Source organism: Mustela lutreola, chromosome 4, assembly GCF_030435805.1.
Source record: "Mustela lutreola isolate mMusLut2 chromosome 4, mMusLut2.pri, whole genome shotgun sequence".
NCBI lineage: Eukaryota > Metazoa > Chordata > Mammalia > Carnivora > Mustelidae > Mustela > Mustela lutreola.
In genome coordinates, this window is record NC_081293.1 from 37,213,774 (window position 1) to 37,240,791 (window position 27,018).

At 56.9% G+C, this 27,018-nt stretch overlaps 1 protein-coding gene across 1 annotated transcript in view; it reads left to right on the forward strand.

The window, feature by feature from the left end:
• Positions 1–10,605: 10,605 nt before the first annotated feature.
• The window catches only part of RET (ret proto-oncogene), a 51,656-nt gene continuing 35,243 nt past the window's right edge, over positions 10,606–27,018 (forward strand). The window contains exon 1 of the mRNA XM_059169525.1: positions 10,606–10,920. Within this exon, the coding sequence (XP_059025508.1) occupies positions 10,848–10,920 (73 nt within the window). The 5' untranslated portion in view covers positions 10,606–10,847. The remainder of the gene's footprint in view (positions 10,921–27,018) is intronic.

Here is a 27,018-nt window from a genome sequence, read left to right on the forward strand (position 1 = left end):
TTGACCAGACCTCCACTAGAGTTCGGGAACCAGGAGCCATGTGGGGGGAGGGCTCCAGAGGAAGAAACCCTGGGCTTGTGCCTCAGTCATCTCACCTCTAACATGTTTACCGCAGGTACCATGACCTTGAGAGAGGTAGAGGTTCCCTGCCAGGACTACCTACAAGTAGGTTCCCAGTGGCTGTGAGCCATTTTTACTCAGGACCCTCAGGGCTTGCTTCTTGCTCTGGGAGAAATGATTCAGGCCCCGGAGATCTGCCTCCCAGAGAATCTCCCTCGACCTTTCCTTCAGAAGTCGGACAGGCATAATCAGACCCTCCACCTTTAGGATTCGGAGAATGCTGATAAGTTACAGATGTAACTAGGAAATGAGTCAACATCCATGATCCCATTCTGGGTGTCAGCCCGGAAATAAAACAGAGGTCATTGCCTTCTGCCCTGCACAGGCAAGGTCGAAAGAGCCCTCAGAGATTACACGTAGTTTATGGGCTGCTTTCAGTCCGTGAGCAGCTGCTGTTCTGAGACATAACTGTGGAAAAACAAAAAAGGTTGTAAATGGTGCTAACACATCAGCTACATCCAAGTGCCTGGATCCTGCAAGGAAATAAATTATGAGACAGGAGTGAAGCTTTAGAAGATTGTGGGTACTTTGTCTGAACTGTTCTCATCTACCTATGAGATGGACTTGGCAAGGCCCAGGGGCTGGGGAGGTGAGTTCAGGGACCTCGTGGGGGAAGGTGACCTTTGGGGATGGAAGAGCCACCCAGGTCCCAGCCTCTCAACACCCACCTCCCTGTCCATTCACTGCCCAAGACACCCAGGATAAAGCGACAGGGACTGCTGGCCACACGTGATCACATTCACACAAAAACTCCCCTCCAGGAAGATGGTGACATTCTCACAAGTGGGGTCCAAAGTGGGGTGAGGGTCTGAGACAGGCTCCTGAGGGCCAGGGTTGGGAGGAGGGAGATGGAGGGGCAGGGTGGGTGGGCAGAATATCTGCAGAAACGGAAAAATCGAGGCCAGGTTTCTCCATTACAGCAGCTGGAACTATTGGAAACGTGGTTCCACGTGTCCACGAAAGTCACCTGAGCGATCGATGTGGAGTCTTAGCGTATTGATTGATGAGAACATTTCTGCTGCCCCCGGGAGGACTGCACAGACCCAACTGTCCCTTCTCCCTCGTTCCTCACCACCCCCAGTGCTCATCACACAGCTATGCTAGGACGTGGCCTGCCTGTGCCCTCAGAGCCTGCAATGCCCGTGAGCCCAGTGGGATCCTCCTGCTCCTGTCTAGGCTCTGTGTGCCCCCAGCATACCCACTCTGATGGGAAGGCAAGCCTGAGGTCAGTCCAGCTTGGGCAGGGACTACCCCCCACCACCCCGCCAATCCACCGTAGCCTGAAATCGCATTACAGGTGATCAGGGTTAAAGTTCTTTGGTGCTGGCCTCTTTCAAGAAGGGGTTGCAACTCCAAGAGGGGATCCACCCCCTCACAATGCAGCCCCTGTCCTGGAGGGCAGGGCTGGGACTGAGAGGGGGGCAGCACATACAGGGGTAGTGGAAACAGTCCCACTGTGGCCACTTGGTGTCCAGGCCAGAGCTGGGCAAAGGGTGGCTACAGGACCCAGGGGTCCTGGAGGTGCTGGGGCAAAGCCTGGGATGGGCAGGCGGGGGCCTGTCTCTGAGCCAGAAGGAGAAGCTTCCAGACATGACTGCATCTAACCTTCTCCTCCTGTCTCCTCTCTGGCATGGGGCCCAAGGTGAGCTCAGCTCCTTCATACTCCTGGATGTCAGCGTGGGGAACTTCGTATGGTTTCCAATCCACTGAAAATTGCCAACTTCTGGAGGCCTCAGGAAGACCCACATCCTCCACACGGAGCCCTTCTCCTTCCTGAGGACCAACCATCCAGGCTCCTCCAGGATGAGGTGGGGAGACCCGGGCGGGGAAGGGGAACTGCTCTGAATGAGGAGGGTACTCCTAAGCTTCTCAATCAGTTTCCCAAGAGACCCCTTCCCATCCCCCATGCCCACTGGAGTACTGGAGTACTCCCTGGAGTACTGAGGTCTTCAGAACCTTCCTGAACATCCTCAGTTGAGCAATCCCAGCCCAGGGCAAATCCCCAGGGAACCTGGAAAAGGAGAATGTTCCCCTGGCTGAGGATCCTTGCATCCTTGAGTTTAAACGGCCAAAGGGAAAAGAAGGTTTCTGAGCTTTTTAAGAGGAAGTCTCTCAACAAAACTCTTCCTGATGCTTGTCTGACACTAAAAACCTATTAAAGTCATAAACTTCTCCTACGGAACACTTCTCAAAAATGTATTTATCTAAAGGGCATCTGTGTTTGGTCTCAAACTCAAACGCTCCAAATGTCAGGCCCCAAATGATTTATTTGGGGCGCCTTGTTCTCTCCCTGCAAGTTGTTTTGCAGCTCAAGTCCATGGTCATGTAGCTCCTACAGCCCGATTTTTACAGATTGGCTTCTATTCACACCAAGGAAGGCAGCCCAGAAGAAGGGGCACAAGGGACATGGGGGTGCACAGCAGGAATGATGTGGTCTCAGCCTACAGCCTCAGCTCCCCCACCTACCTGCCTAAGCATACCTCCTTGCCTTTGCTCAGGCTGTCCCTGCCACCTGGAGGATTGTTTCTCACAGCGGGACCTTTAACCAGCACTTTGAATCATCACTGGGTCCCCAGCCAAGGGTCCAGAGATAAACCCAGCACAGTTAGACCAGGAGGCACACTGGGTCTCCTTCAGAGTATCTCTGTAGCTTGGGAAGAACGATGCCTTGGAGCTAAGACTTCTGAGTGACAAATAGGAGTTGAACAACAGAAGGGGCCGGGAGGAGGCGGGAAGAGTGTTCCAGGCAGAAGGAACAGCCAGTGGAGGCCGGTGACCTGGGAACATGCAGGGAATCAGAGACTGTCGTGGAGCTGGGGGCTGCTCACCAGCAGAGGGATGAGGGCCAAGGAGAGGAGCCAGGTGCTGAGCTCCCAGTGGCAGCGAGCAGGCCCTCGGGTCTCTGGCTGCCGCACAGAGTCCCATGACAGCCCTTCATCACTGCATCTTAATATGCACGAGCTCATCAGCCCCTCTCGGAAGAGGCCCCTGAGAGCTGGGCATTGCTGCAGTGGGGCTGTGCTCGCTCTGGGCTTCACGAGGCAAGGTCAGTCCTGGGGCTGGGCCTGATGGGGAACAGAAGTTCCCCAAGGCAAGAGGTGCCCAGGGTGTGCCCCAGCAATGCTGCCCCTCTCCTTGGGACTGTGGCCTCTTCAAAACACTGGGAAATCAGAAAACAGAAAGCCACTGGCTCAAAGAGCCCACTGGGACCACACTGGGCACCCACATGGCCTCAGGCTGAGCGGCTCAGCCAGCTCTGGTTTCTCTGCCCTCACTCCTGTAGAAGTGGTTAGTGCCAGGAGGTCTAGGGAGGGGCTGGGGGCTGTTTCTTAAAACTTCACTGCCTGGTAAGTATACCGATCACATGTGCCTATTTCATTTCTCAGTATTATGAATTCAGTAAAATTAAAAATTCAGTCCTCAGTCCCACTAGCCAAGTTTCAAGTGCCCAATAGCCTTACCAGGACAGCAGAGAGGAGAATGTTTCTACCATCACAGAATGTTCCATCAGACAGCACTGTTCTAGGGGAAGAAGGCCAGACTGGCCAACTTCTCAGCAAGCAGAGAGGGGACCCCATCTGGTCTGTGTGAGGGGTCCGCAGCAAGGGTGGGAGCTCCGGGCAGGCCTAGGCTCGGGAAGCAACCTCGGGAGGTGTGGGAGTGGAAGCAGAGACAAGCCTGGGGTTTCCGAAATAGCCGGGTGAGTTCTTGTGGCTTCAGACTGGGGGCTAGTTGGTGCCATGCTCCTGGGCCCGCCTGCTACACTCCCCAAGCTCTGCACACACCACAGGTAGGTTGCCAACCTCCCCCTCCAGCCCTTCCAGCTCACAGCATACGGCCTCAGCACCCACACCCAGGCCTGAGATGGCCCTAGAAGCTGCACACCATCCCTCGAATGGCAACGGATGCCTGTAATGCCCCGAATGGTGGAGGCCATTACAGCACATTAAGTCAATGGACTTCCTGTTTGTCAGCATTCCAACCACACGGCAGGGTTTTCTCGGCTCCAAGAGACTGCCTGGGCCAGAGTATGTGCTCTGCAAATTCTGCACGCTTTAACCGTCTCAGAGGAGAGCTGCAGCTTCCAGAAGGCAAGGGTGAGGCGGCTGAGGAGGCGCTCTTCTAAGAAGACCCAACGAAGGCATCTCATTTCTGCAGGGACGGTGTGGGCTCCCTCCAAGGCCCCTTCCCACCTCCAGCACCATCTCCAGGGAGAGCAGTGCTGTCCCCCATAGCTTGCCCCACATGGGCTCCCTGGAGCAGATGTCCCACCCCACATCCTTCCCCGTGGGGGGTCACTTTAAGTCGCACTGCCTGTGTTGGTCATTGTTTGCAAGAAGCACCGGGAAGGTCTTTGTTTCCGTACACTGTAGGGTCTCCAGGGCTTAAAATAGCACCTAGAATAGAGTATGTGCCCAGGAAATGTTGGTTAAATAAACGAACTCTTCGAGAAGGAGGGTAAAGGGGAACTATGCAGACCGGGTCTAGAGTCGCATAGGAGTTTTTAAGCAAAAACACATCTCAGTGTTACACTCAGTTGATCATTTTAGGTTCTGTGTCTGGGGAGAGAAAACAATAACCCTGGGGACGTGAGGGGCTCAGGCAGCACCTCTCCCTGCAGACCCTGGGACCCTTGGACCCTTGAAGGCTTCCTGGTTTGCTTCTTCCCTCTGCCTCAGCATCCTTCCCATGGAGCAGGCTTCCCTGCTGGGCCCTGGGGTTCCGAGGACCTCCTCCTCCTCCTCCTCCTTGGCTTTGTGATTCTGCCCTCCTGCCACCTTGCCACCAGTTCTGTTTTGTTTATTTTCCATTTTTTTTCATCTGATTCATAGAGGCATCACCCATCCTACCTGAAGGTTTTGCTATTTTAGTCTTGAAACCAAAAGGGAAGTCATAAATAAGTTTTGTTATGGTAAAGATAAGCTTAATTTTTCATTCGCCTCCAGCTAATAACTGATGGGGAGCCTCCCTCGCTTTCAAAGCAAGAGGGAAAAGAAAAGGCTTCCTAGTGACAGGATAATTTGTCAGAAAGTTATGAGTGAGTACAAGCAGGCCTGTATAGGAAGTGTGTATTGAATAATATGACACACTGCCTTCTAATTGCTGCTGCCTTTCTGATCAATAATACATGTTTTCAAAAAGCCTTCTGTTTGCATTTACACAATGGACTGTAACTACTGCAAAGGATCCATTAAGACCTATTTTAAAAAGTGCATTCGTAAAAACTTGTCTAAATCTGCATTACAAGGCAGATTATGAAACTGCCTTGGGAGATGTTTTTTTTCTAAAAAGCATTCAGGCCACATTTGCTGGACTTGCCAATTTGAGGCCCCTCGCATCTCTATGGCTCGCCTGTGAGCCAGGATGGCCCTTCTCCTTGGCGTCCACGTGACTGACGCGAGAGGCGGGCACTGCCGAGGTCCCATCAGGCTCTAGCCGCCTGCGGTGCCCTGGAGCTGCGGACTCGGTTGAGGTGGAGAAGGCATTAATCAACACAGCACTCCAGAATGAGTAATTACATAGCCAGATAAGTGCGCCTGCAGCAAGAGGGCTCTGGGGTTCTAGAGCTTTCTCTCCCGGCGCTGAGAAGGTGGTGTGTCCTGAGGGTGGGTGAGTGACAGGGCCCACACTCCCGTTTGACTACCGTCCCCATGTGGGCATGATCCGTTCCTTATGCAAGTGGGGAGTCAGGGCACAGAGAGGCAGACGGCTCGGGTTTAGGGAGCACCCTTGCCTTTCTGTGCTACCTAAGCCATGTCCGCTGACCTCTTTGGCCTCTCAGCCCCAGTTTCTAGAGCAGATCAGAACCCATCGTACAATGACAGCTCATACTGATCGTGTGGGGACTCACTTGTCCTCAGACACCTCGGGGAGAAGGAACTCTGCTCTCCCACTTGGGCCCAGAGATGCTGGCTACATGCTGCTGGGAACATGCCAAGGTCGTACAGACAAGGACACAACTCAGAGCCCACCTGCAACCTTCACATCACGCCAGTGCCCCTGGCCAACCACCTGGACGGCTTCCCAGGCTTCGGAGGAGCCCTGGAAGAATAGCGGGGGGGGGGGGGGGGGGGGGGGACTGTCCATTTCCTGCTAAGCCAGGAGCTGGGCTGACACTGTCAATGCTTAGTGTGGGTTTAACTTCGGCGCACTGCAAGAAGTTACCATGTTATTATTATCTTCCTTACACAGGTGAAGAACCTCGGGCCCCACTGATGCAGCCAGCCTGGTTCAGTGGTGCCAGGTAAAAGGAATTTCCAGAGGATTTGCTTTGGGAGGATGGGGTGGGGTGGGGCGGCGAAGGGGAAGGGGAAGAGAGAAGGGAAGAGAATGGGAGAGGAAATTCAGAGGAAAAAAATAAAGCTGTGGAGGGGGCCCACGATAGGGTGAGCTGGGGTCAGGGCCTCTGGGTGGGGATGAGCTACAAAGGGTCTGCGTCTGTACACGGCTCCTGCCCCAGAGCCCTGGGGTCAGGCCTCAGGCACCTGCTCCTTGTCGGTCCAAGGGAGGGTCCTCTCACCAGCCAGGCTGAGGCCCTTCTGCAACACCAGCTCTGGGGATAAGGCAGGCGAGTGGGCCTGCACAGAGTAAGGTGAGAAGTGTCCCTGTACCGTGTCCTACGAGTCAAGTCGTGGTGTGTTGTGAGTGCGATGTGGCAATAGCATGTTTGATATCCGGGTGGGTGAGTGGGGAGCCCTGCTGTGGGGCCCCTCAGAGCCCACTGCTGGGCACTGGCTCTTCTTGCAGCTGTGCCAAGAGAAGGGCAAACCATGGCACGATAGCAGACCTGCCTCCATCTTGACACTCCACTGGGGTTGCAGAATGTGGTGGTAGGTACTATTATGACCCCAATTTACAGACGGGAAACTGAGGCTCCGAGAAGTTAGCTAAAAATACACACAGTCAGGCCTGGTCTACACTTCCAGCCACTGCAACACGTGCCTGCAGGAGGGGCTGAGACCCCCTTCCATGCTCATTCTGACCACATCTGGCCCCCAGGCAGAACCTGAGAGGCCTCTGTCAGTAGTTGCAGGAACTGCTGCCTGGTCTTTCAGTGACCCCAGGACTGAGCAGTACTCCCGTCTTTGTTTCCCCTTCTAGACAAGGCCCCCGGGGGGCAGGGTTTCCTGTCCCTATACTCAGCCTCCACTCCTAAGACCTGGCCTTCTCAGCTTCCCTGGACATCCCTGAGTCCCCACAGTCACCTGGGTCATGATCACAGAGCCTCCTGCCCTCCTTTGGTAGCAGTTCCTCCTTAATTTGGGCTGGGATCTGTCTCTTTGCTGGGCTTGACCTCCACCCTCCCTTCCCTGTGCTGTGTTTCGGAGCAAATCCAAGGGGCTCCAGGTAGGTCTCACCTGCTCAGAAGCCAAGCATGCAGCTGGGATAACAGGCGAGCAGCCTGCGCACCAAGCACCTTATCCCGCGCTGGGGGTAGGGCCTTGCAGACACTACTCATGCCTCACAGACATGGGCATGCAGGGGACACTACTACAGCCCCCATTTTACACATGACAAAACTGAGGTTCAGAGGGGTAGGGTGATTTGTGCAGTATGACATGGCTGTAAGTGGCAAAATACAAACTCAGGTCTGACTCACTTCAAAGCAGAATCTCATGTCTGAATCTCTTGGGGCGCTTGGGGAGCTATGTTTTTCGTTTGTTTGTTTGTTTTTAAAGATTTTATTTATTTATTTATTTGACAGAGAGAAATACAGAGAGAGAGGGAACACAAGCAGGGGGAGGAGGAGAGGGAGAAGCAGGCTTCCCGCTGAGCAGGGAGCCCGAGCAGGCTCCATCCCAGGACCCCGGGATCATGACCCGAGCCTAAGGCAGCCCCTAACAACTGCGCCACCCAGGTGCCCAGATCTGTGTATTGATGGAAGGTGCTCTGGTGATACTCCAAGGGGGTCTGTGGGCAGCAGTGGGGAGCACTGATGACACTGTAATGCACCTGCTCCCCACATCCCAGAGAGCCTCTCAGTGCCTGTGGGAGCGCACATCCATCAACACTGTGGTCTGTCAGGGCAAGGATACTAAGAACAACTCCTAAACCTGGGCAAGATGATGGCCATGATTTATTGAGCACCTACTGTGTGTGTGGAACTGAGTTTCTATCCTCATATGTACTCCTCATATGTACTCACTCTTCCTTCTGAGAGGGGGATGCTTACAGTTAGGAAAACTGAGGCTGACAGAGAGATGACTAGGAGAAGCCAAGACAGGGAGCAGGAACCTCCAGCAGACTCTTCCAGGCAAATGTCCCAGGGCTGCCCTGGGACAGAGAAGTGAGAAGAACTTCCTGAGGATAGCAACCTGACATATTTGAATTCTACCCTAGCTTGGCCTCTGACCTCCTCTTGTGGGAACTCAGGGAGGCCATATCTATTTCCTCTCTGCAGAGTGAGGAAGATCCTTCCTGCTGCTCTGATGTTAGCGAGCGTGAGCCAATGCCCAAGCCCCCACAGGACTGAGTCACTCCCCTCCCTGCAGTTCTCAGGCATGCAAGGCCAAGTCTTCACCTCTGCCCTCTACTGGATGCCACTTTGGTCAGGTCCCTGGGCATGCAGTGGAAGAGGTAGGAATGTCCATGTCTGTGAACGCAGGCACATACCCACATGTACATGTGTGCATGTGCACATGTGTCAGAGGTATACATGTGAAGCATCCCAGAACTTTTCTTCTAAGAAGAGGGCAACGCCCCTACCATGATGTCAGGTGTCCACTCAAAACCCTCAAAGGTGGTGCTGGAAAGAGGGTGTAAGGGCCTGAGGGGGTCTAGGCAGGACCACAGCCTCAGTTCTCGAGATGGCCACACAGAGCACATCCAGCCTGTCCAGTGTCAGCCACAGCCTGGCCAGGGTGGTCCCTGAGAGGTGTGGGGATGAGGCTGGTCGGAAGAATGGGCCAGGCCACCCCTCTTCCTTTTGTCCTGCCATGGGAGATTTGCAGTGAAGAAGTCCCCCTCAGCCCCTTCCTTCCCACTCAAGTCTGTTCCCTGGGCAGAGGCCCGAGGATACAGCCTTATTAGCACCAGAAAGTAGGGCTTGTCTGCACCCAAGGAAGCCCTCCAATGGCAAACTCCAGCCTCATAAATCCAAGGGCCGGGGCCCTGGTGGTGTCTGGCAAGCAGCACGAGGTCTGGTGGCCGCAGGGTGGCTCTCCTGAGCTGGCAGCGCTGTGCCCTGGCCTCCTGCCAGCAGGCCTGCTCTGGACATCTCCGCTGGCAGAACCCCCAGCCAGCTTCTGTCTTGGCAGCTTCTCCTGCCTACCAGGGTGACTTCACTTTGACTTCATATCTGCAGAGGGATGTGCTCATCTCTTATTCAGCCCTGAAGAGGGCGGGGCTCTGCACGGCCGGAAAAAGAGACGCTGAAGGAGGGGCACCCCAGGCCTCCTATGCTGGACCCTCCCACCCCAGGGCTCCATGGGCTTCTATTCCTCCTCACCTAAGTGGAAGCCAGACCTCAAAAGACAGCTAGGGATGGGAGAGAACGTTTGCCTCTTCTCACAGAGACCTAGACTCCAACTCCAACTCCAACCTCACCCCAGGTTCCCCTATGTTAGGGGCCCGGAGTCTCAGTTTCCCCCTTTATTGGGTTGGATGTGTTTATTGGCATCACTTATTTGGGCAAAAAATTACATTATTTGGAGTTCCAGCTAGTTGTTCTCCTACTCAGTCCACCTACTAAGAGATTTCCTTTTGGGAATGGAGGACGCTCACCATCCAAGCACCCCATTAGGTTGCCAGTGCCAGGCCGACTTGAAGGCCTGAGCCAGTGTCCTGCTCCCCATCGGCTGGGCGGGTCCTAAAGTGAGGGGGATCACAAACTGGCCTCAGGAGATGTCACTCTGTCTCTCAGCGCGGCCGCGGACATTGCCAGCCACACGCCAGGCTCGCTCCTGGAGTGCGCAGGAAGCGCTCAGACTCCCCTTCCCTTGCCCAGGCTCTTCCCTCCTCCCGCCTTGGGCCCCAGGAGAGGCCACGCTCCCACCGCGTCTCCCCTCCTCTGAGAAATGGCGGAAGATGCAACCCGCGCCGAGAGCCTGGAGGCGGGGCGCCCGCCTAGCCTCCCAGTCCGCTGGGGCGCACCCCTCCCCTGTCGGCCCAGACCCCGCAGCCCTGCGTGGTTTCCCAGCCCTCACGGGGCAGACGGAAAGGGCGACGCGCCGGGACCGAGAGCGGACGCACAGGCTGAGGAAGAGTGGCTGGGCGAGCTAGGGGTGCGCGAACTGGGGCTGCGGGTGGCAGCCCCGAACCCCGCGTCCTGCACCTCGCTGCTACTCGCACGCGGCCCCACCGGCGTCCCGCGTCCAGCACCAGTCTCCTCTCTGAGCGAGGCGGGATCCGCACCAGCACCCCCAAACCAAGGCGGGTACCCCGAGCCCCGCCCGCACCCCCGCACCCCGCCCGCACCCTGGCCCCGCCCGGCACGCCCCCGGCACGCCCCCCTTACCGCCCCGCCCCGCCCCTGCCCGCTCCGGCGGCGCAGCCCGCGCGCGCCCCGCCTCAGTCCCGCGACCAGAGCCAGGCGCGCAGCAGTGGAGAGCAGCCGGAGTCGGCGCCCCGACGCTCTGCGCCCCCAGTGTCCCCCGCGTCCCCCGCGTCCCCCGCGTCCCCCGCGTCCTGGGCGGGCATGGGGCGGCCAGGCTAAGCACCGCATCCCGCCGCCGAGACCCGGGCCCCAGCCAGCAGCCCTCTTGCCGCGGCCCCGGCGCGCACGGGCCATGGCGAAGGCGACGGCGACGGCCGGCGCTGCGGGGCTGCGGTTGCTGCTGCTGCTGCCGCTGTTCGGCGAAGGTGAGTCCTGCTGGGGGCCGGTGCCCGTAGAGACCGGGGCGAAGTTGGCGCCTGGCGCCGGGCGGCGGAGCGGACGCGCTCGGAAACGCCTTTCTCTTGGCTGCGGGCAGCCGGCTGCGCAGTTGCCCGCTGCCCGGGCTGAGCCGGGAGCGAGGTGGGGCGGCAGACCCGGCGCTTCGAGGCCCGGACTGGGCGGGTCTCTCGCCGGAACGGGTCGTGGGCCGAGCGGCCGGGGTCGGTGCCCAGGGCCTGAGTCGCAGCGGTGCGTCCCAGCCTGGTCGCGCCTCGCGCCCGCGTCCTGGAGCGAACCGGACGGACCTTGCTGCCGTTTCGGCGCAGGTCGGGGAGGCCGGGTGGTGTAGCCCGAGAAAGCCCGCGACTTGAGCGGGCAGCTCTGTCTCTGCAGATTGTTCCAACTTGGTTTCCTTTCCTCTTTCCACGTCGGTGTATTCCTCCTCCAGCTCGGATTCCCTGGCCCGCCCAGGGGTGCGAAGGGCACCTGCTGTTTTATAAAAGGTTGCTTTTCCCTCGTGCGCTTTTACCACCCTAGGCTTTAAAAAGCCGAAAAGCCCGTGGTTTCTGGGAGGCTGCCCTCGAGGGCCCGTTCAGACTGGTCCAGCGCAGCCGGGGGAGGGCCCGCCGCGGCCAGAGTTCCAACAGGGAGCTTTCGAGTCGTGCGCCAGTCTACCCGAGGCCTTTGCGACCAGGAAACCGCTCTTGGCCAAGCGCTTTTGACTGTCCCTCGGTGGGGCAGGGCTATGTGCCGCCTTTCGGCCAGCGTCGGTGCTGGGAAGATTGGCTGTGGCCTTGCAAAGGCTGGTCACCACCCCCGCCCCAAACTCGGACAGAATGAAGCCTAAGGCCACAGAATCTTTGACCTGTTGGCCATGCCTTTTAGTTTTCCTTGAACCCACCCTGACTTGATCTCCTACTTCAGCATGCACCAAGTTTCTCTCCGACAGGGAAAGCTGCCCTCTCCCACTGCTTACAAAGGGCCTTCTCTCCCTGTGGCCTTTGGGAACAGGAGAAGCAGTGGTCCCCTGCCTCTAGCCTCTGGTCTTGCAGATTCTGGGTTCACAGACTGGCCCCAAAGGCTTCATTTGTGTGGCTGAATCCTGGGTTTCCCTGGAAAGATACTGAAGCCAGAATGGGTTTTCAGCGCATCATGGGGAAGGCAGGGGAGAAGTCCTTCCCTTGCCCTGAGGAGGAATGAGGGGGAGGGAGTCTGTTTCCGGTAGGAGAACTCTGGGGTCACTGGACTGCATGGGGGAAGACCCCAAGGAGGCTGCAGTCAGGACAGAGGTAAACACAAGTGGAATGTTCTGAAGATCTCTTATAACTCTGAGTTGTAACTTTGTAGTTGTGGGTGTGTAGTTAGGTGTGAGCCGGAAGCTAGTGCTGCCTGGGCAGCGTGTGCCAGCCCCGCTGCCTGCAGAGGCTTTCCCCATGCTCTCCCACAGCCACTAGCCAAGTTGGGGTGCCTGCGAGGCTTTAAAGGCTAGACTTTGGAGCACAGGCTGCAAGGGTCAGCCTGTGGCACTTGGCCTGAATGCAGGTGGCTTTTTCACAGCCCTGGCCCACAGAATTTGGTGGCCAAAGACAGGCTCTCGGAGCAGGGAAGGTGGGCATCCCACCCCGCCCACCCTTCCCTTGGGATAACCAAGAAACCATGATTGGTGGGTGCTGAGAGTGGGGAAATGGCCCTGCAGCCCCCAGGAGGACACAGCTGGGGCCCTGGGAGAGGCACAGGGGCATCCTTCGCTTGGAGCAGCAGCGGAGGAGCGGCTGAGCCTGGCTCTCCTTGAGCCGAACCAGGCCATCACTGGTGAGCCCGGCAGCGGCTCCAGGACCCACCCAGGCCGAGAGCAGCTCAGCCTCTGGGCGCCCTCTTGTGGATGCAGCGCTCCGGTGGCCAGGCCTGTTGCCCTGAGGATGCTCTGAGTCTCTAGAGGATGAGACTGTCCCCTGATTGGCCAGACAATTCCCCCAAGGCAGGACAGGAGGCTCTCTTCTGTGCTGGGGGACTGACAGGAGGGGAGTAGAGAGGCGACCCAGACGAAGAGGCAGGGGCCTAGACCAGCGCGCAGAGGAAGGAGCCCTGCTACCTCAGAGCTGGCCAGGAAGGGGGGACAGGGATGTCTAGAGCAAGGCCATGGGACATAAACAGATGCCTGCAGCTTGGTCCCCCTCCGTGTGTGCACACTGTCGTAGTGTGTGACCACATACACCTTCAGAAAAAGGTACTGACACAGACTCTTCTCCCACATCATGGCATCCATGTGTGGTTGCAAGCTTGCACATGAGCGCGTGCTCGCACACACACACACACACACACAGGGTCTCTCTCTCTCTCTCTGTCTCACACACACACACGCACACAGAATCTCTCACACACAGTATCTCTCCCTCTCCCTCTCTCTCCCACACACACAGGGTCTTCCCCCGCCTTTCTCTCTCACACACACACACAGGGTCTCTCTCCCGCTCCACATACTGGATCTACTCTCTCTCTCTCTCTCTCTCTCTCACACACACAAACACACATAGTATCTCTATCTCATACACAAGGTCTCTCTCTCACACACACACACACAGGGTCTCTGTCTCACTCCACACACACACACACACACACACAGGATCTCTTTCTCTCTCATACACACACATGCACACACACACACTCACTCATACTCATAGCTGGTCTTCACAAGACACACTCCTGCCCCTGCACAAGGATATATAATCATGACCCCCCATGGCCACACACACACACCCCCTAGTGAATGAGGCTCGACCCGACTGCCCCCCCATACTCCACCCTCCCCCAGGGAACCCAGCCCCTTTCCCTGCCACTCACACATATCCACCCCCTCATACACTCATGGACATGGCCCAATGGTCCCAGGGAATCCTAGAACCTGGGAAACGTCCATCTAAGACTTATTCTTAGCAGAGTTTCTAGCACTTTGTTGCTCAACACAGATATAGCCCCTCAGCAATTTGAGTCCCAGCTCTTGGGCCCTGCCAGGCTGACACCTCACCCAGCACCATCTCCCTGACTCCCACAGTCCCTCAGCAGGCCTCGAGTCTCTTGTCTTCCTGGTCTGGCTTCTTGGGTCCCATTTTGCTCAGCACCTGTGGCTTCAAGGAAGGACCTGCCCTCTCTCCCTGCAGACCTCTGGGACTTTCACTCCCCGGCACCAAAGAAGGGAAGACTTGCCATGACTTGGCAGGCTCCCTCTCCGGGATGCCTGGCCCAGGCCTCTGCAGTGTGGCCTGGGCAGGCCACTTATGCCTGGACCAGATGTCAGAGCCGCCTCTGCTGGGAAGGCTGCCTCACCTACTTCTTATTTTCTTTGGGCCCCTCCCTCTCTTTTGCCACGGACTGGTAGAAAACAAGTCCTGCTTCACCAGCTTACCTGGGCCTTGCCCTCTTTCTCTTCTACCCTAGCCTGCATCCCTGCTAAGCCCCTCCGACCTCTGGGGGCCCCAACAGAGTCTAGCCCAACCAAGGCTACAGGGGATGGGCTGGCTGGTGGGCTCCTAAGGGTGGAGCCTGCAAACAGAGAACAAATGGGAAAGTTTATTGAGCCCATTGCTAAATCGCCTTTATTCTGCAGAATTGCTTTAAGGATAGCTAAGTAAATCACTGTTTCCTTGGTGGTGTGAACAAAATGGGATGCATTCACCTAATGGGGAGCTAATGGCCTTTTAGCCAGGGGAAGAGAAAACTAATTAAAAATCATGGTATCTGTTAAAATGGGGCCCAAGGTGCCAAGGGATATGGAGGGCCCGGAAGCTACCACCTCCCCTGAGGCCTTACCCCTCTGTGACCTGAGAGAGGACTCCTCTGTCCTCTGGTCTTAGCTGGACAAAGCTGATGTCAGCAGCAGCTACCCCAGGGAACTCATAGCCTGCTCATCCCTTGCTGAGCACCGCCTGTCAACTAGCTTCCTGTAACCTCCCGGAACCCTAAGGGACATGACCTTGGTTTCCCATTTCATAGGTGAGGAAACCGTGCCCCACGTAGCCTGTGGACTACAGCCTGCGGAGAAGACTCCCCACCCCCAGGCCTCTGGCTTTCCTCAAGTGCCTTCTCCAGGCCAGAGGTGGTGGGGACCAGGGATGGGGCTGAGGAGGGATCCTGGAAAGGGAAGGTAGCCCTGAGCCCTCTCCCCCACCTGCTCAGGGCTCCAGCCCGGCCCAGCTACAGGAGTGAAGTGTGCGCTGTGCTTGAAACAGCAGCTCTCCTGGGTCATGGCTGATTTCTCAGGTCAGGCCATTGCTTTAGCCGATGTTTGGGAGTCTTACTGTTTTGGAGACAGCCCCCTGGCATGGCCCTGGCATAGCTGGGCCTAGGACAGGGGTGTGTGTGCTCTTGTGAGGCAGGAGGAGATCTGTTTGAGGGTGTAGGCTCTGCGTGGGGACCCAGCACCTGGTAGAAGCTACTGTGCTGGGGTGGGGTGGGGGGGGGGTGGGGGCTGGGCTTCAGGGGCCGTGAGTGCAAATGTGTCTCCTTCTCCAGGACAGGGCCCTCCTTCCCAGGGCACTGGGGAAGCCTGAGAGAAGAAAGCGCCCCACCAGGGACCCAGGAAGAAAGGCAGAGTTGGGGAGGCACTGCCCTACCCTCCCAAGCAGTGCTTCCGTCCACCCTGTGGAAGCAGCTACTTTTCTACTGGGGAACCTCCTCCCCGTCCTGTGGGTGTGGAGGAGGCCACTCCCTGCGGGGAGGGTAGTTCAGGGGCTCCTGACCTAAGCTTGCGTCCCCACGCCCTCTTCCTTCTCCCCGCGTCCTCCCTTCCCTATGTCCTCCTCCTCCCCGTGTCCTCTTCCTCCTGGTAACCTCCTCCTTCTTGTGTCCTCCTCTACCCACTGTCCTCCTCCCCATGTCCTCCCCTTCTTAGGTCCTTCTCCTCCCCATGTCTTCCTCTTCCCACGTTCTCTTCCTTCTCTCCCTGTCTTCCTCTTTCTCCCATGTTCTCCCCTCCACCCCATGTCTTCCTCCTTCCATCTCCTCCTCTTCCTCCCAGTGCCCTCCTCCTCATGTCTTCCGCTTCTTCCCAGCACTGTTGTCCTCCTCCCCATGTCCTTCTCTCCATGTCCTCCTCCTCCAGGGTCCTCCTCCTCCCCCTATCCTTCCCCCACTGTGTCCTCCTCCCCATGTCCTTCTCTCCATGTCCTTCTCTCCATGTCCTCCTCCTCCCAGGGTCCTCCTCTTCCCCATGCCCTCCTCCCCCTATCCTTCCCCCACTGTGTCCTCCTCCCCATGTCCTTCTCTCCATGTCCTCCTCCTCCCAGGGTCCTCCTCTTCCCCATGCCCTCCTCCCCATATCCTTCCCCCACTGTGTCCTCCTCCGCCTACCTGTGTTCTCCTGTTCCCCCACGTGCTTCTCCCCTCTCTGTCCTCCTCCTCATTTATGCAATTGTTTCTCGGAGTGGGTGATTTATTAGTAACCATAACAGTAATAAGGATCCACAAGTACTCCCCAGGGGACCATCTGCTACCTAGGGAGCTTCTCCAGGGCAGGAGATGCCCTCGGGAGACAACACAAGGGCCCTCTGACCTCAGAACTGTCACTGTGCATTTAGGGTCAGGCAGTAAAAGAAGCACTAAGCCATCACTTCTCCCAAATGCACGGGTGTGATTTCCGAGGAGGTGCTCAGCAAGAGGCAGGCTAAGGGGCAGGGTAGGAGAGGGCCTTGGGCAGCCAGGCAGGCAAGTGACCCTCCTGGCTGTGGGCTTCAATGTGGTGATGGCAGCCGGGGGTCCCCCAGTCCCTCTGCCCATCTCCCTCCTGTTCCCTTGCTCCCTCTCCTCAGCCTCCTGTAGATCTCGGAGGGCTCTCTTCCGTGCTCTATGGGGTGATGCTCCTGGAAAACTGGGGCATCAGTACAACTCAGAGAGGCCAACCCAGGAAGGCCCTCTGGCCTGGGGAGGGTGCTCCCGGGATGCTTGTAGGGCTAGGAATGCCCAGGCCTCTCAGAGCCCACCTGGCGTTCCATTCACCACCCCAGAGTGGCAATCCAGGCCTGGTGTTTGGGGTTTTAAGGGAGGCTGTGACTTCAGAGGCAGGACCCCACCTCATGTCGGAAAACCTTAGCAGGTGACGCTGTCTTTGGGCCAACGCTCCAGGACACTTGGGAAACTACAGGACACCTGTAGACTGGGCCTTCCTGCCCTCCCTCCCCGTTCTAGTCTTCCTGCTGCCCACCTTTCCTCAGCTCTGGGACCAGACGAGGCCTGGGCTCCCCGCAGGCTCAGGCTTCTAGCTCTGTGGTTGTCCCCAAGGCTGGAGCCCTGAAGCCAGTGGGCCCTGCACTGTTCTGTCTGAGACTCTGGGCAAGGAGGTGGTAGACAAGAGGAGGCAACGGTATGCCTCCCCCCTTGGAGCCAACACCCCTAGAAAATGAGGTTGTGGGGTGGGCGATGCCAACAGGACCTTGTTCAGGCACCACCTGGTTCCCCAAGGAGAGCAGGTGTCCAGCCCCAAACAAACACCTCTGTTTGCTTTTGCCCTGTGAGTGGCTCCACAAAGTACAGCAGCCCAGGCACCCCCGCAGGAAAGTCACCTGTGCACCTGTGGGCTGGCCCGCTCAACTTGTCCATGACAGTCTCACAGTGGGGGGTGGGGGGCAAGCCTGGGGTACTGTGACAGGCAGGGCCCCGTTCCAGGCCCAGCTTGGGGGAGATGTCTGTGTCCCTGTAGCCCAGGTCCTGGGGCCCCAGGCCCCCTCTCAAGTTCAGGCGCTGGCAGCTGCCCCTCATTGCCATCTTGGGCCATTGTCACATAGGGGCGCTGATGTCTAGGTTCTGCAGGGCCCAGGCCTCCAAGAAGTGCTTAGAAGGCAGCACAGCCCAGTGCCGGGGGCACAGGGGAGTCAAAGCTCTGGCCCAGCCCCAAGCACCAGCCCGACCTGCTCTCTGATGGGAGACAGGTCTCTGCTGCCAAAATAAATCAGAAAGCCCCCAGCAGGATAATGACCCTCAAAGCTTGCGCCTCCTAGGTGTCTATATGATCACCAGCAGATTCCAGTGATTCTCACTCTTTTTGAAAGGGGAAAAGAAAAAATGCAATTTCCTAAAATTTAATTAGTAGCCTAGCAAATGCTGGGGAAAGTGTGGTCTCTCTGTGCCAGGACCTGAGGGTAGGGTGTGTTGCGGGGGTTGACTTGGAGGTGTGCAGAGTGACGGCTCTCCTTTCTGGGGAGGAGAAAGGGTGGAGTCGGGGCCCAGGGCACTGTTCCAGCAGCCACTTAGCCCTGGAGTCGCCGCCCTCCACCTTCTCCCCGATGGTGGAAGCAGGGTTAACATGCACTTAGCACTGCGGGGACCCGCTTTGCCCCCCGAGGGTCGCGCCTGGTCAGGTAGGCAGCCCCGAGGGTGGTCTTCAAAGGCTACTCATCCAGAGGGACCACAGACATGACTCCACAGAGCCTTGAAGGGTCTTGAGGGAGAGCCCATTCGATAGTCTTTGCTTCCCTGCCTCCCACCCACTCCTATCTTTGAGGGCAGGTGAGGATGTACTTGGTAACGGAAGCTCCCGTAGTCTCAGTGACTCAACACGGTCCTTGTGTCTCCTCCTGACAGTGCCCCTGCCAGGCACTCCATGCCCAGCCACGTGCTCAGGGAGGGGCACGGAGCCAGGCCTGGAGAGGCCCCCGGCACTCTGCCCAAGTTCTGCGGGCTGGAATACCGTTGCGTGGCCCTTCCCTCCTCAGGAGAAGCCCCGAGTACAAAGGAGAGTGTGATGGGTCGGAGGGCACATGCCGGGGCACCCGGGGACATCCTTGGGGACCCCCTCTCCGGATTCACACCCCTGAGCCCCACCTCTTTGATGTCTGCTCTCCTGGTCAGCACAGCCAGGGCCTGCGTTGGGCTCAGGCACTGGGGAAGGAGGAATGGTGGATAATTACAGTTTGCTTTTTTGTGGGGAGGTAAAATTCACACAACGTGAAATCAGCCATGGTAACTGAACGATTCAGTAGCGTTTAGTGCTTTCACAGTGTTGCCTCAGTATTTCTGCTGTGTTGAACATTTTCACCACCACAAAAGGGAGCTCTTAGCCCCTAGACGTTGCCCCCCTAGCGCCCCCACCCCCAGCCCCTGGTAACCACTGCTCTGCATCCCGTCTCTACAGGTTCGTCCTCTCAGGATGTTTCATATAAATGGACCTTTTTATCTGGCGTCTTTCTCTTAGCGTCGTGTTTTCAAAGTGCGTGCACGTTGTGGCACACATCCATATTTTATTTCCTTGCGAGGGTGATACTCCATTGGATGTAAATATCAGATTTCTTTATCCATTCATCTACTGATGGACATTTAGATTGTTTCCACCTTTTAGCTGTTGTGACTAAAGCTGTTATGAACATTCATGGGCAAATATCTGAGTCCCTGGTTTCAGTCTTCTTAGATACATACCTAGGAGTGGAATTGCTGGGTCATCTGATAATTCTGTTTTATTTTTTGAGGAATTGCCAAATTGTTTTGCACAGCAGCTGCACTATTTTACATTCCCGCCAGCAGTGTGTGAGAGCTCTGATTTTGCCACATCCTTGACAGCACTTGTTATTTTCTGGGTTTTTATTTTGCTTTCTTTTAATTATAGCCAAAGTATGTGGTACAATGTGGTATCTCATTGTACTTTTGATTTGTGTTCTCCTAATGATTAGTGAGGTTGAACATCTTTCATGTGCTCATTGGCCATTTGCATCTTCTTTGAAGAAATCATCTCTTCAGGTCCTTCGCCCATGTTTTAATTGGGTGGGGTGTCTTTTTGTTGTTGGGCTTACCTTGCTTTATCAAACCTCCACCAGGTATTGCTGAGAAGCTGTTTTGTGTCATTAACATTTCACCGTGTCTGTGACATTTCTGACAGTGTTTGAGCCCCTAGGTCCTCTTTTGAGGAGATATTCAGTGGGGGAAGCTGAGTCACCATAACCCCACTAGGACCCTGAGGACCTTCTCCAAAGACCTGGACCCTGAGGCCATGTGAAGCGTGAATGCCCCAGAAGCAATGGTGTCACAACTCGTGTGTGAGATGCCCGTGCCCGGGGGTCACCTTGTGAAGAACAAGGGAAAGGAGGGGTGCCGGGAACCAGCAACCCACCCAGCCCACCTGACAAGGCAGGACTCAGCAACAGGACGACCCAGGGCCGCCCTGTCTTGCTAAACCTCAGTCCTGACTCTAAAAATAGCCAGGCAGATCTGGTGTAAGTTGATTATCGTAATTGTGGCTGTATGATGTCATGCTGCTAGTCCCTTGAAGCTATTTTCCTGGGACAGCAGTGTGCACTGAGGCGTTGTTCACCCTTGTATCCAGAAGCTACAGGAGTGCTGGGCAGAGGCATGGGGGTGGGCAGGCCGTGACTGAGGAGTAGCTAGAAGGCTTTGTGGGCCCCAGACTGCTCTGGTTCCATAAGAAGGGGGAGGGAGAATGGAGGAGGGAGAAAAGAGAACTGGCTTCCGTCAGTGGGTGCTCTGTACCTGGCTTGTCCCAGCCATGATTCCAAGGAGGCACTTCTGTCCTGGTTCCCAGCCAGTCACACAGAGAGGCAGTGAAGGAGTGTGAGCTTGGGCCCAGCTCTGCCCTTGTCTTTCTGTTTCCTTGTGTTGCCCTAAGACTCTCCTTTGGACCTAGGTCATGTCTTTTTGCCTTATCATTGGTGATCTAGGAAGGCACCTGTGATTGTAATCTCGTTGCATCCCATGGCCCACGCCCCACTCCCTGAGACCACCCTGGTTTCCATCATGCCCACCATCCTGCCACTTGTCCCTGCTCAGAAAGTTCATTCTGTGACTGCTTCTGCACAGACATCACATAGACTTGTAGGGGAATCAGAATGAAAAGGAGCCTTAGCCTCAGGTGGAACCTTGTCATTTTATACATGGGGAAACCATATAGATGGGGAAAGCCCTCGGTGTGCAGTGGGCCCTCAGGACCTGTCAGCTTGTCTGGCCACAGGCCCATGCTGTGCTGAAACCACCTCTGTCAGAGGCTTCCCCAGCTCTCTTCCTTCCACCCTCCCAGCAGAGCAGACCCTTAGGCCTTCTTTGAGGCACCCCCCCTCCATCTCCAGAGAGAACCCAGGCTCTGTCCAGGGGTTGTGGTGGCCCTGCAGGGGGTCCCCTCTGCTGTTCACCTGATCGCACCTACCCTTGCTTTTAGTGGGGAGTAGGGAGGGGAGGGGGCAACAGGTCCCAAGCTGCAGGGAGGGAGCGAGGGGGGGCTCCCAGCAGCAGCACTGTGACATCCCAAACCTGCCCCACATAGAAAGGAGTGTATACTGGAGGCATGAGGCAGGCCTCTTCCCAGAGCCCCTGGGAAAAGGGCCTTCCTTTGACAGGGCCCCTTCTGGTCTTCTCAGACTTGACAAGGAAGCACATCCAGACCACAGGACAGCCTTCCAGCCCCCCATCAAGCTAGAGCAGTCCTAGTAGGCCCTTGTCTGACTGACAGGCTGCTGCTGGCTCATGGGGGTGCCTCTGTCCCAGTCACCCCATGTAGACGTTACCTTCCTGACTCCTCCCCTACAAGTCATGGATCACTATCCCCATGCAGAGCTGGAGCCTGCTGGTTCCACCTTTTTGAGTATTTAGTTATAATAGGATCCAGTGGGATGGAGGGAAGGATCCCTCGAGGCTCACTTATGTGTCCAGCTGAGATAGACATGTCAGGCCCCTAGCATTGGTGAGCACCTGCCAGGTACTTCGTCTGCACGCAGAAACCATTACTGTGTCTGGTCTGTCAGACAGATACTGCCTGAGCAGACTGCCTGCCAGTCACACATACCTGGGCTTCACCCCATTTCACTGAAATGTTAACAGTATTTATACCAGGAGACTTCTAGGGGCACCTGCTTTTTAGAAGAGGCTAAGGGAGGTATGGATGGGTATCTATGATGGCATTTTCAGCCTGGTCTGCAAGCAGGTGGGTGGGTGGCCCAGAGTCCCAGGGCCCAGGGCGCTGGCTTATCTGCACGTGTGTGCACAACCGGCACTGAGCAGGAGAACTTGGTGGCCACACACACAACCCCAGACAGGACCCTCAGCTTAAGTCCTGGCTCACTGTCTGAGTGGCCTTGGGCAAGGTGCTTAGCTTCTTTCTGCTTCAGTTTCCCCCTCTGCAAGATAGGCATCATAACCAGCCCTACTTCTGGCAGTTGTGTTAATAAGTGAACAATGCATGTGAAGTGCTTTAGAACAGAGCCTCTCACAGAAAATGCACTGTAGACACTTGGCCTGTTAATGTTGCACAAAGAGGGGCTCCTGGTTGGCTCAGTCAGTTAAGCGCCAGCCTTCAGCTCAGGTCATGATCCCAGGGGCCTGGGATCAAACCCTGCATCAGGCTATCAGCTCAGCAGGGAGCCTGCTTCCTCCTCTGTCTCTCTGCCTGCCTCTCTGCCTACTTATGATCTCTGTCAAATAAATAAATAAAATCTGTTTTTTAAAATGTTGCATAAAAGGTGCTGGGGCAGGGCAGGGGTGGTGGTGGACAAAAATGGGCAAGACCATCTGTGTTCAGGGAGCTCAAGTTTGGTGGGGTGACATATTTGTTTAAGTCTGAGTCATATTTGTTAAGTCTGGGTGCATGAGGGACAGTTCTCCCAGCAGAGGCACACAGGGTCCAAGCCGGTAATGTCCTGGCCGGTCACCCCCAGGCCGGGGCCAGCGCGACCAAAGTCAGCTGGGGCCTTGGGGCATGAGAGTGCTGGAGACACAGGGGCCTGGTGACCCGCAAACAGTCATTGGCAGGCCACTTGGGTGGCCGGTTTTTTTTCTAGCCAGGCCTTGCCCTGGGTAAGAAATTAATTGTAACCTAATTGGCAGTTTCCTTTGCATAGAAGCCGGAAGGAACTGCCCGTGAGGCTGGTGATTAGCTTAGCGGCAGCTGGGAAATCACATTTGAGCAGGAGCCTCCATCATCTCAGGCCACTGCAGCTGACCTGGACGGGTGTGGACATGTGGGCGGTGGTTCGGGTGGAAGCAGGGTGCAGCCTGGGGCCCGGACCCCTCAGAGCAGAAGGCTGGGGCCTGTGAGCAGAGGGGGAGCGTAGGCTCCTGGCTCCCACGCTGCCTGGGCTGTAGAGCTCAGTCATGACCTCACTGCCCCAAACCCCAACCATGCCCAGACCCCTTCCCCACGCTCGCAGGAGGCTCCCTGAGTGATGTGGCCCAGTGACAGGAGACCTGGGGGCTGACTGCATTTCGACCATGCATGTGAAAGGTGAACCTCTGCGTCTATTCCCCATTGGGGTGTGCCTGTGTGTGCAGAGTGGCATCTCTGGGGCAGGGGCTAGCCCCCAGTTCTCTCTTTCTCCATCTGGCTGCTCTCCCAAGCTGCCAGCCACATTTCCCAGCCAAGGCCCAAGAGGACAGCTGTCTTGGGGGATGCTGCACCCACATTGGGTCCCTTGCCCTTCCCCACCGTGAACCACACAGTGAGGACTGAGGTGGGAGGGATGGTGGTGGGCCCTGAGAGCTGAGCTGTGTGTGAAGCCCTTGGCCAGACAGGCAGGCGGGAGCCCTGGGTTCTGTGCTGGACACAACCTTCCAGAACATGGAGAGCCCCGGATCTCGTTACGGGAAGCTGAGGGCCCCAGTGTGGGCCAGGGAGCCCACTTGCTCCTCCCTGTGTGTGGGCCTATTCAACTGGCCCTTCCCGTGTGCCCAGCCCATACCAGGAAGGCCACTCTGCCTCGTGGGCATTAGTGGCACAGGCCACCCACCGTGGGCTGCTGGCAGCACTTAGGGAAGAAGCAATGGAGGACTGGAACTGAGGGGGCACTGCTGAGATCACAGTGACTGACGTCCTTGTTGGGACATTAAAATAATTAAGATGGTGATAATTGTATGTGTGTTTTACCACACTTAATTTTGAAAACTGGGCTTCCCTTTTATGCCTCCCCCCTAAATCTGTTAAGAAGTTTGATTTACCAATTTGAGCTCCACTTTCTTCCTAAAAGCAGATGCATTATAATCCCTTATAAAAGCAGAGCCTCCCACTGAGACAGAGAGTAGTGATGGCAGGGAGACCCTGCATGCACGCACATGTGTATGTGTGTAAGTGAGCACACACATTCTGGCCACATCTCCATCTTCGTCACCAGTAGGTCACTTCCTGAGCAGGGATCCAAGGTTTTGTTCTCAGCCTGGGGCTGTTTGTTCAGCACCCACCCCCGGCCTCACTGAGATGCCTCGTGCCCTAGAGGAGCCCACGTGTCCCTCACGAGGCTTGTGAGCACAGGCGGGGCATCCCTGTGGCTCTTTTGGCTCATTCTACTGCTGGTTCTCCACCTGCGGCTCTCAGTGCCCATCAGACAAAACCAAAGAATCTTAGCTCCACACCCCCATCCCAAATTTGGACCATTTCCCAAAGTCTCCAGTGTGTGCCCCCCACACACACCATGAAACCATGTGTTTATTGGTTTGTTCCATCACTGTTGCCTTCATTGGGCCACTCACTATGATGTCTGTTCTTTCAGCTCGTAGTGGTGAGTTGGGTGATGTGCCTGGAATGTGGGTGCCCAAGAGAGTGGGAAGGAGGTGAGCTGGGGGGAGGACAGTTGGGCCCTCACCCCTAGTGAGGAGCTGTGTTTTATTCTGCAAGCAGTGGGCAGTTAATGCAGGGCTTCAGGCAGAGGGTGAAGTGGTCCGAGTGACCCTGGTGGTTCTGTACATGTGGCCTGTGGGGTTAAGAGTGAGCTCAGGAAGGCCCCTTGAGCAGTGTGGTTTTATGCAGGTGAGGGAGGTGTGGGAGCGTGGCGGCTTGGACGGGGGATGGCAGAGGGCATCCTGTGTTTGCTCTGCTGGAAGGGGTGGAAGATGGAAGAGCTCAGGACGAGTCTGAGGCGTGTGGCCTCCGCAGTGATGTGGCTGGTACCCTGACTGGGGCGGGCAGGTGGGAGGGGCAGGCGGGGCTGGGTGGTCCGGGTCCTCCTCTAAGTGGACTGAGACATGGGAGAGGCTGGAGCACGACGATGGAGATTCGCGCCTGGCACTGAGGATGAGGTCAGGGCCGGCGAACGCGGCAGACGTGAGTACAGAGGCTCACGAACACCGGGCACGAGTGCCGTGGGACCGGCTGCTGTTTGCTTGGAGGGAACAGGGAGAGACAATGAGGAGCTTTCGCCATTCAGAGGGCTCCCAAGGGGGAGGAAACCCACACAGACTGACAGGCTGGCTAATCGTAGTGCAGCCGGAGAGAGCACCAAAGACAGGAGGTCCAGGCAGCAGCCAGAGAGAAGAGGATACCAAAGAGTGAGCAGTAGAACGGGTACAGAGTTCTCTGAAGCAGCAGCAACAACAGAAGAGTCCTCTGAAGGACCAAGAGAAAATAACTTTGCCACAGAATTCTCCATACAGCAAAAGTACCTTCCAGGAGTGAGGTAGAAGGGTTATGTAAAAAAACAATTTAAGAAAAGGCAAGAGAAACCCAAGCCCCAGGTTTCTGTTCAAAGTGAGTGGGGTGAGGTGGAAGGTGGGGACCCGGGAGGGGCAGCAGCAGGGCCAAGCGTCTGGCAGGGTCGGCCGTGCGCGCCCACGGGCGTTTGTTGCGGGGTTCACTCTCCGTGTAAGTGGCCTGCACGGCGCGTTTGCGTCCATCAGATACGCTGCTGGAGCAAAGAGAAACCGTGACTGTGCCAGAGGGGCGGGGCCGTGCTGCGGATGTCCTGTGAGGTCGTGCCCAGCGCTGCTGTTGGGGGTGGAGGGACCCCCCACGGGGACAGCTGGCCTGCAGGGGGAGGGGCCTTCCCTGGGGAGAAGTCAGTGGGATCTGTTTCCCATTCCCAGAAAAGATGATGGCATTAGGAAATCGTCTGTTGAGGAGGTTCTGCTGGCTTATAATAAAACTGTCATCGACGCAGTCTGGCGCTCGTCAGGGGCGGGAGCCGGGGCTGTCCGGTGCGCGGGTTCTGCAGGAGGGGACAGCCCTTCGCACACGTGCAAGCAAGCCCTGGCCCCACCCCATTCTTGCATCGTACCGTTGCCCTTTTATTTTTTTCTTCCTTAGGAGCCCTGAATTCCAGCTTCCGTATTGCAGTCCTAGGACATTTTTACTTGCTGGAGGCTCTTGGCCTTTCCCCAGCAGGGCGACTGTGTGCTGTGTTGAGTGCGACTCACCACCGGGCACTTGTAGCAGCGGGGACGACAGGCCCTGAGCTGGGGTGACAGGCTGAGGGCGCCTGGCCGGGAAGCACCTGCCCAGATCTGGACTGGCAGGGTCACAGAGCAGCACAGCCACTGCAGAGGGGGGACAGGGAAGGCAGAAGCAGCTCAGGTGATCCTCGAGTGGCCCCGATGGCCAGGGCTGGCCAGGACCCCAGAGAGCTGATGCAGGTGAGCCCACAGTGGGGACCAGGCTACGCCACGCTGCTGTACACTGAGGAAGCCCGAGGGCGTGAGTGGCTGTGTAACCGTGTGCGTGTGGGAGAGTGAGAATGTGGAGGAGAGACGTGTGAATCATTGCGGGCTCACTGAGGGTTCTGCGGTCACCCAGCCCTTGAAACAGGAGAGGGTCACATAACTTCCAAAGCTACATGTTGGGAGAACAATGGTGGGCACCGCGGAGTTCCATGGGCCAGCTCAGGCTGAGATCCCCCAGGGAAGGACCCCCTCTCCCCCCGCCACGCCAGGCTGGGATCAGATCCTGCTGGCAGAGCTGGGCAGCGGCCCATAGCTCATGGAGAAGATGGGGTTGCTTGGCTGGCTTACAGCCTAGGATGGGCTGGAGACAACCCTTCAGGGCACAAGGGAGCCAAGGCTGTGGATGGGTCTGCGGGAAGGTGATCACTAGGCTCACGTGTGGGCTGTGCAGGCACCAAGGGACTGTGAGTTCCAGGCAGTTGGATGGGGTGGAGCGTGCGAATTGTCCCCACGCCTCTGCTGCTCGCTGCCCCGGGGCAGCAGGAGCCTGAAAAAGCCAAGGCAAGCTGCTAGAAGCAGGAGCAGGGCCCTTGACCACCAGCAGCATTCCCCCCACCTGACGAGGCTCCCCTTCCTGCTTATGGCAGGGAAGCAGCTCAGGGTCCAATGTGGGCATGAGGGTGTGTGCACGCGGGACAGAGCGTGTGCAAGAACACACGTGTGAGTGTGTGTGAGCA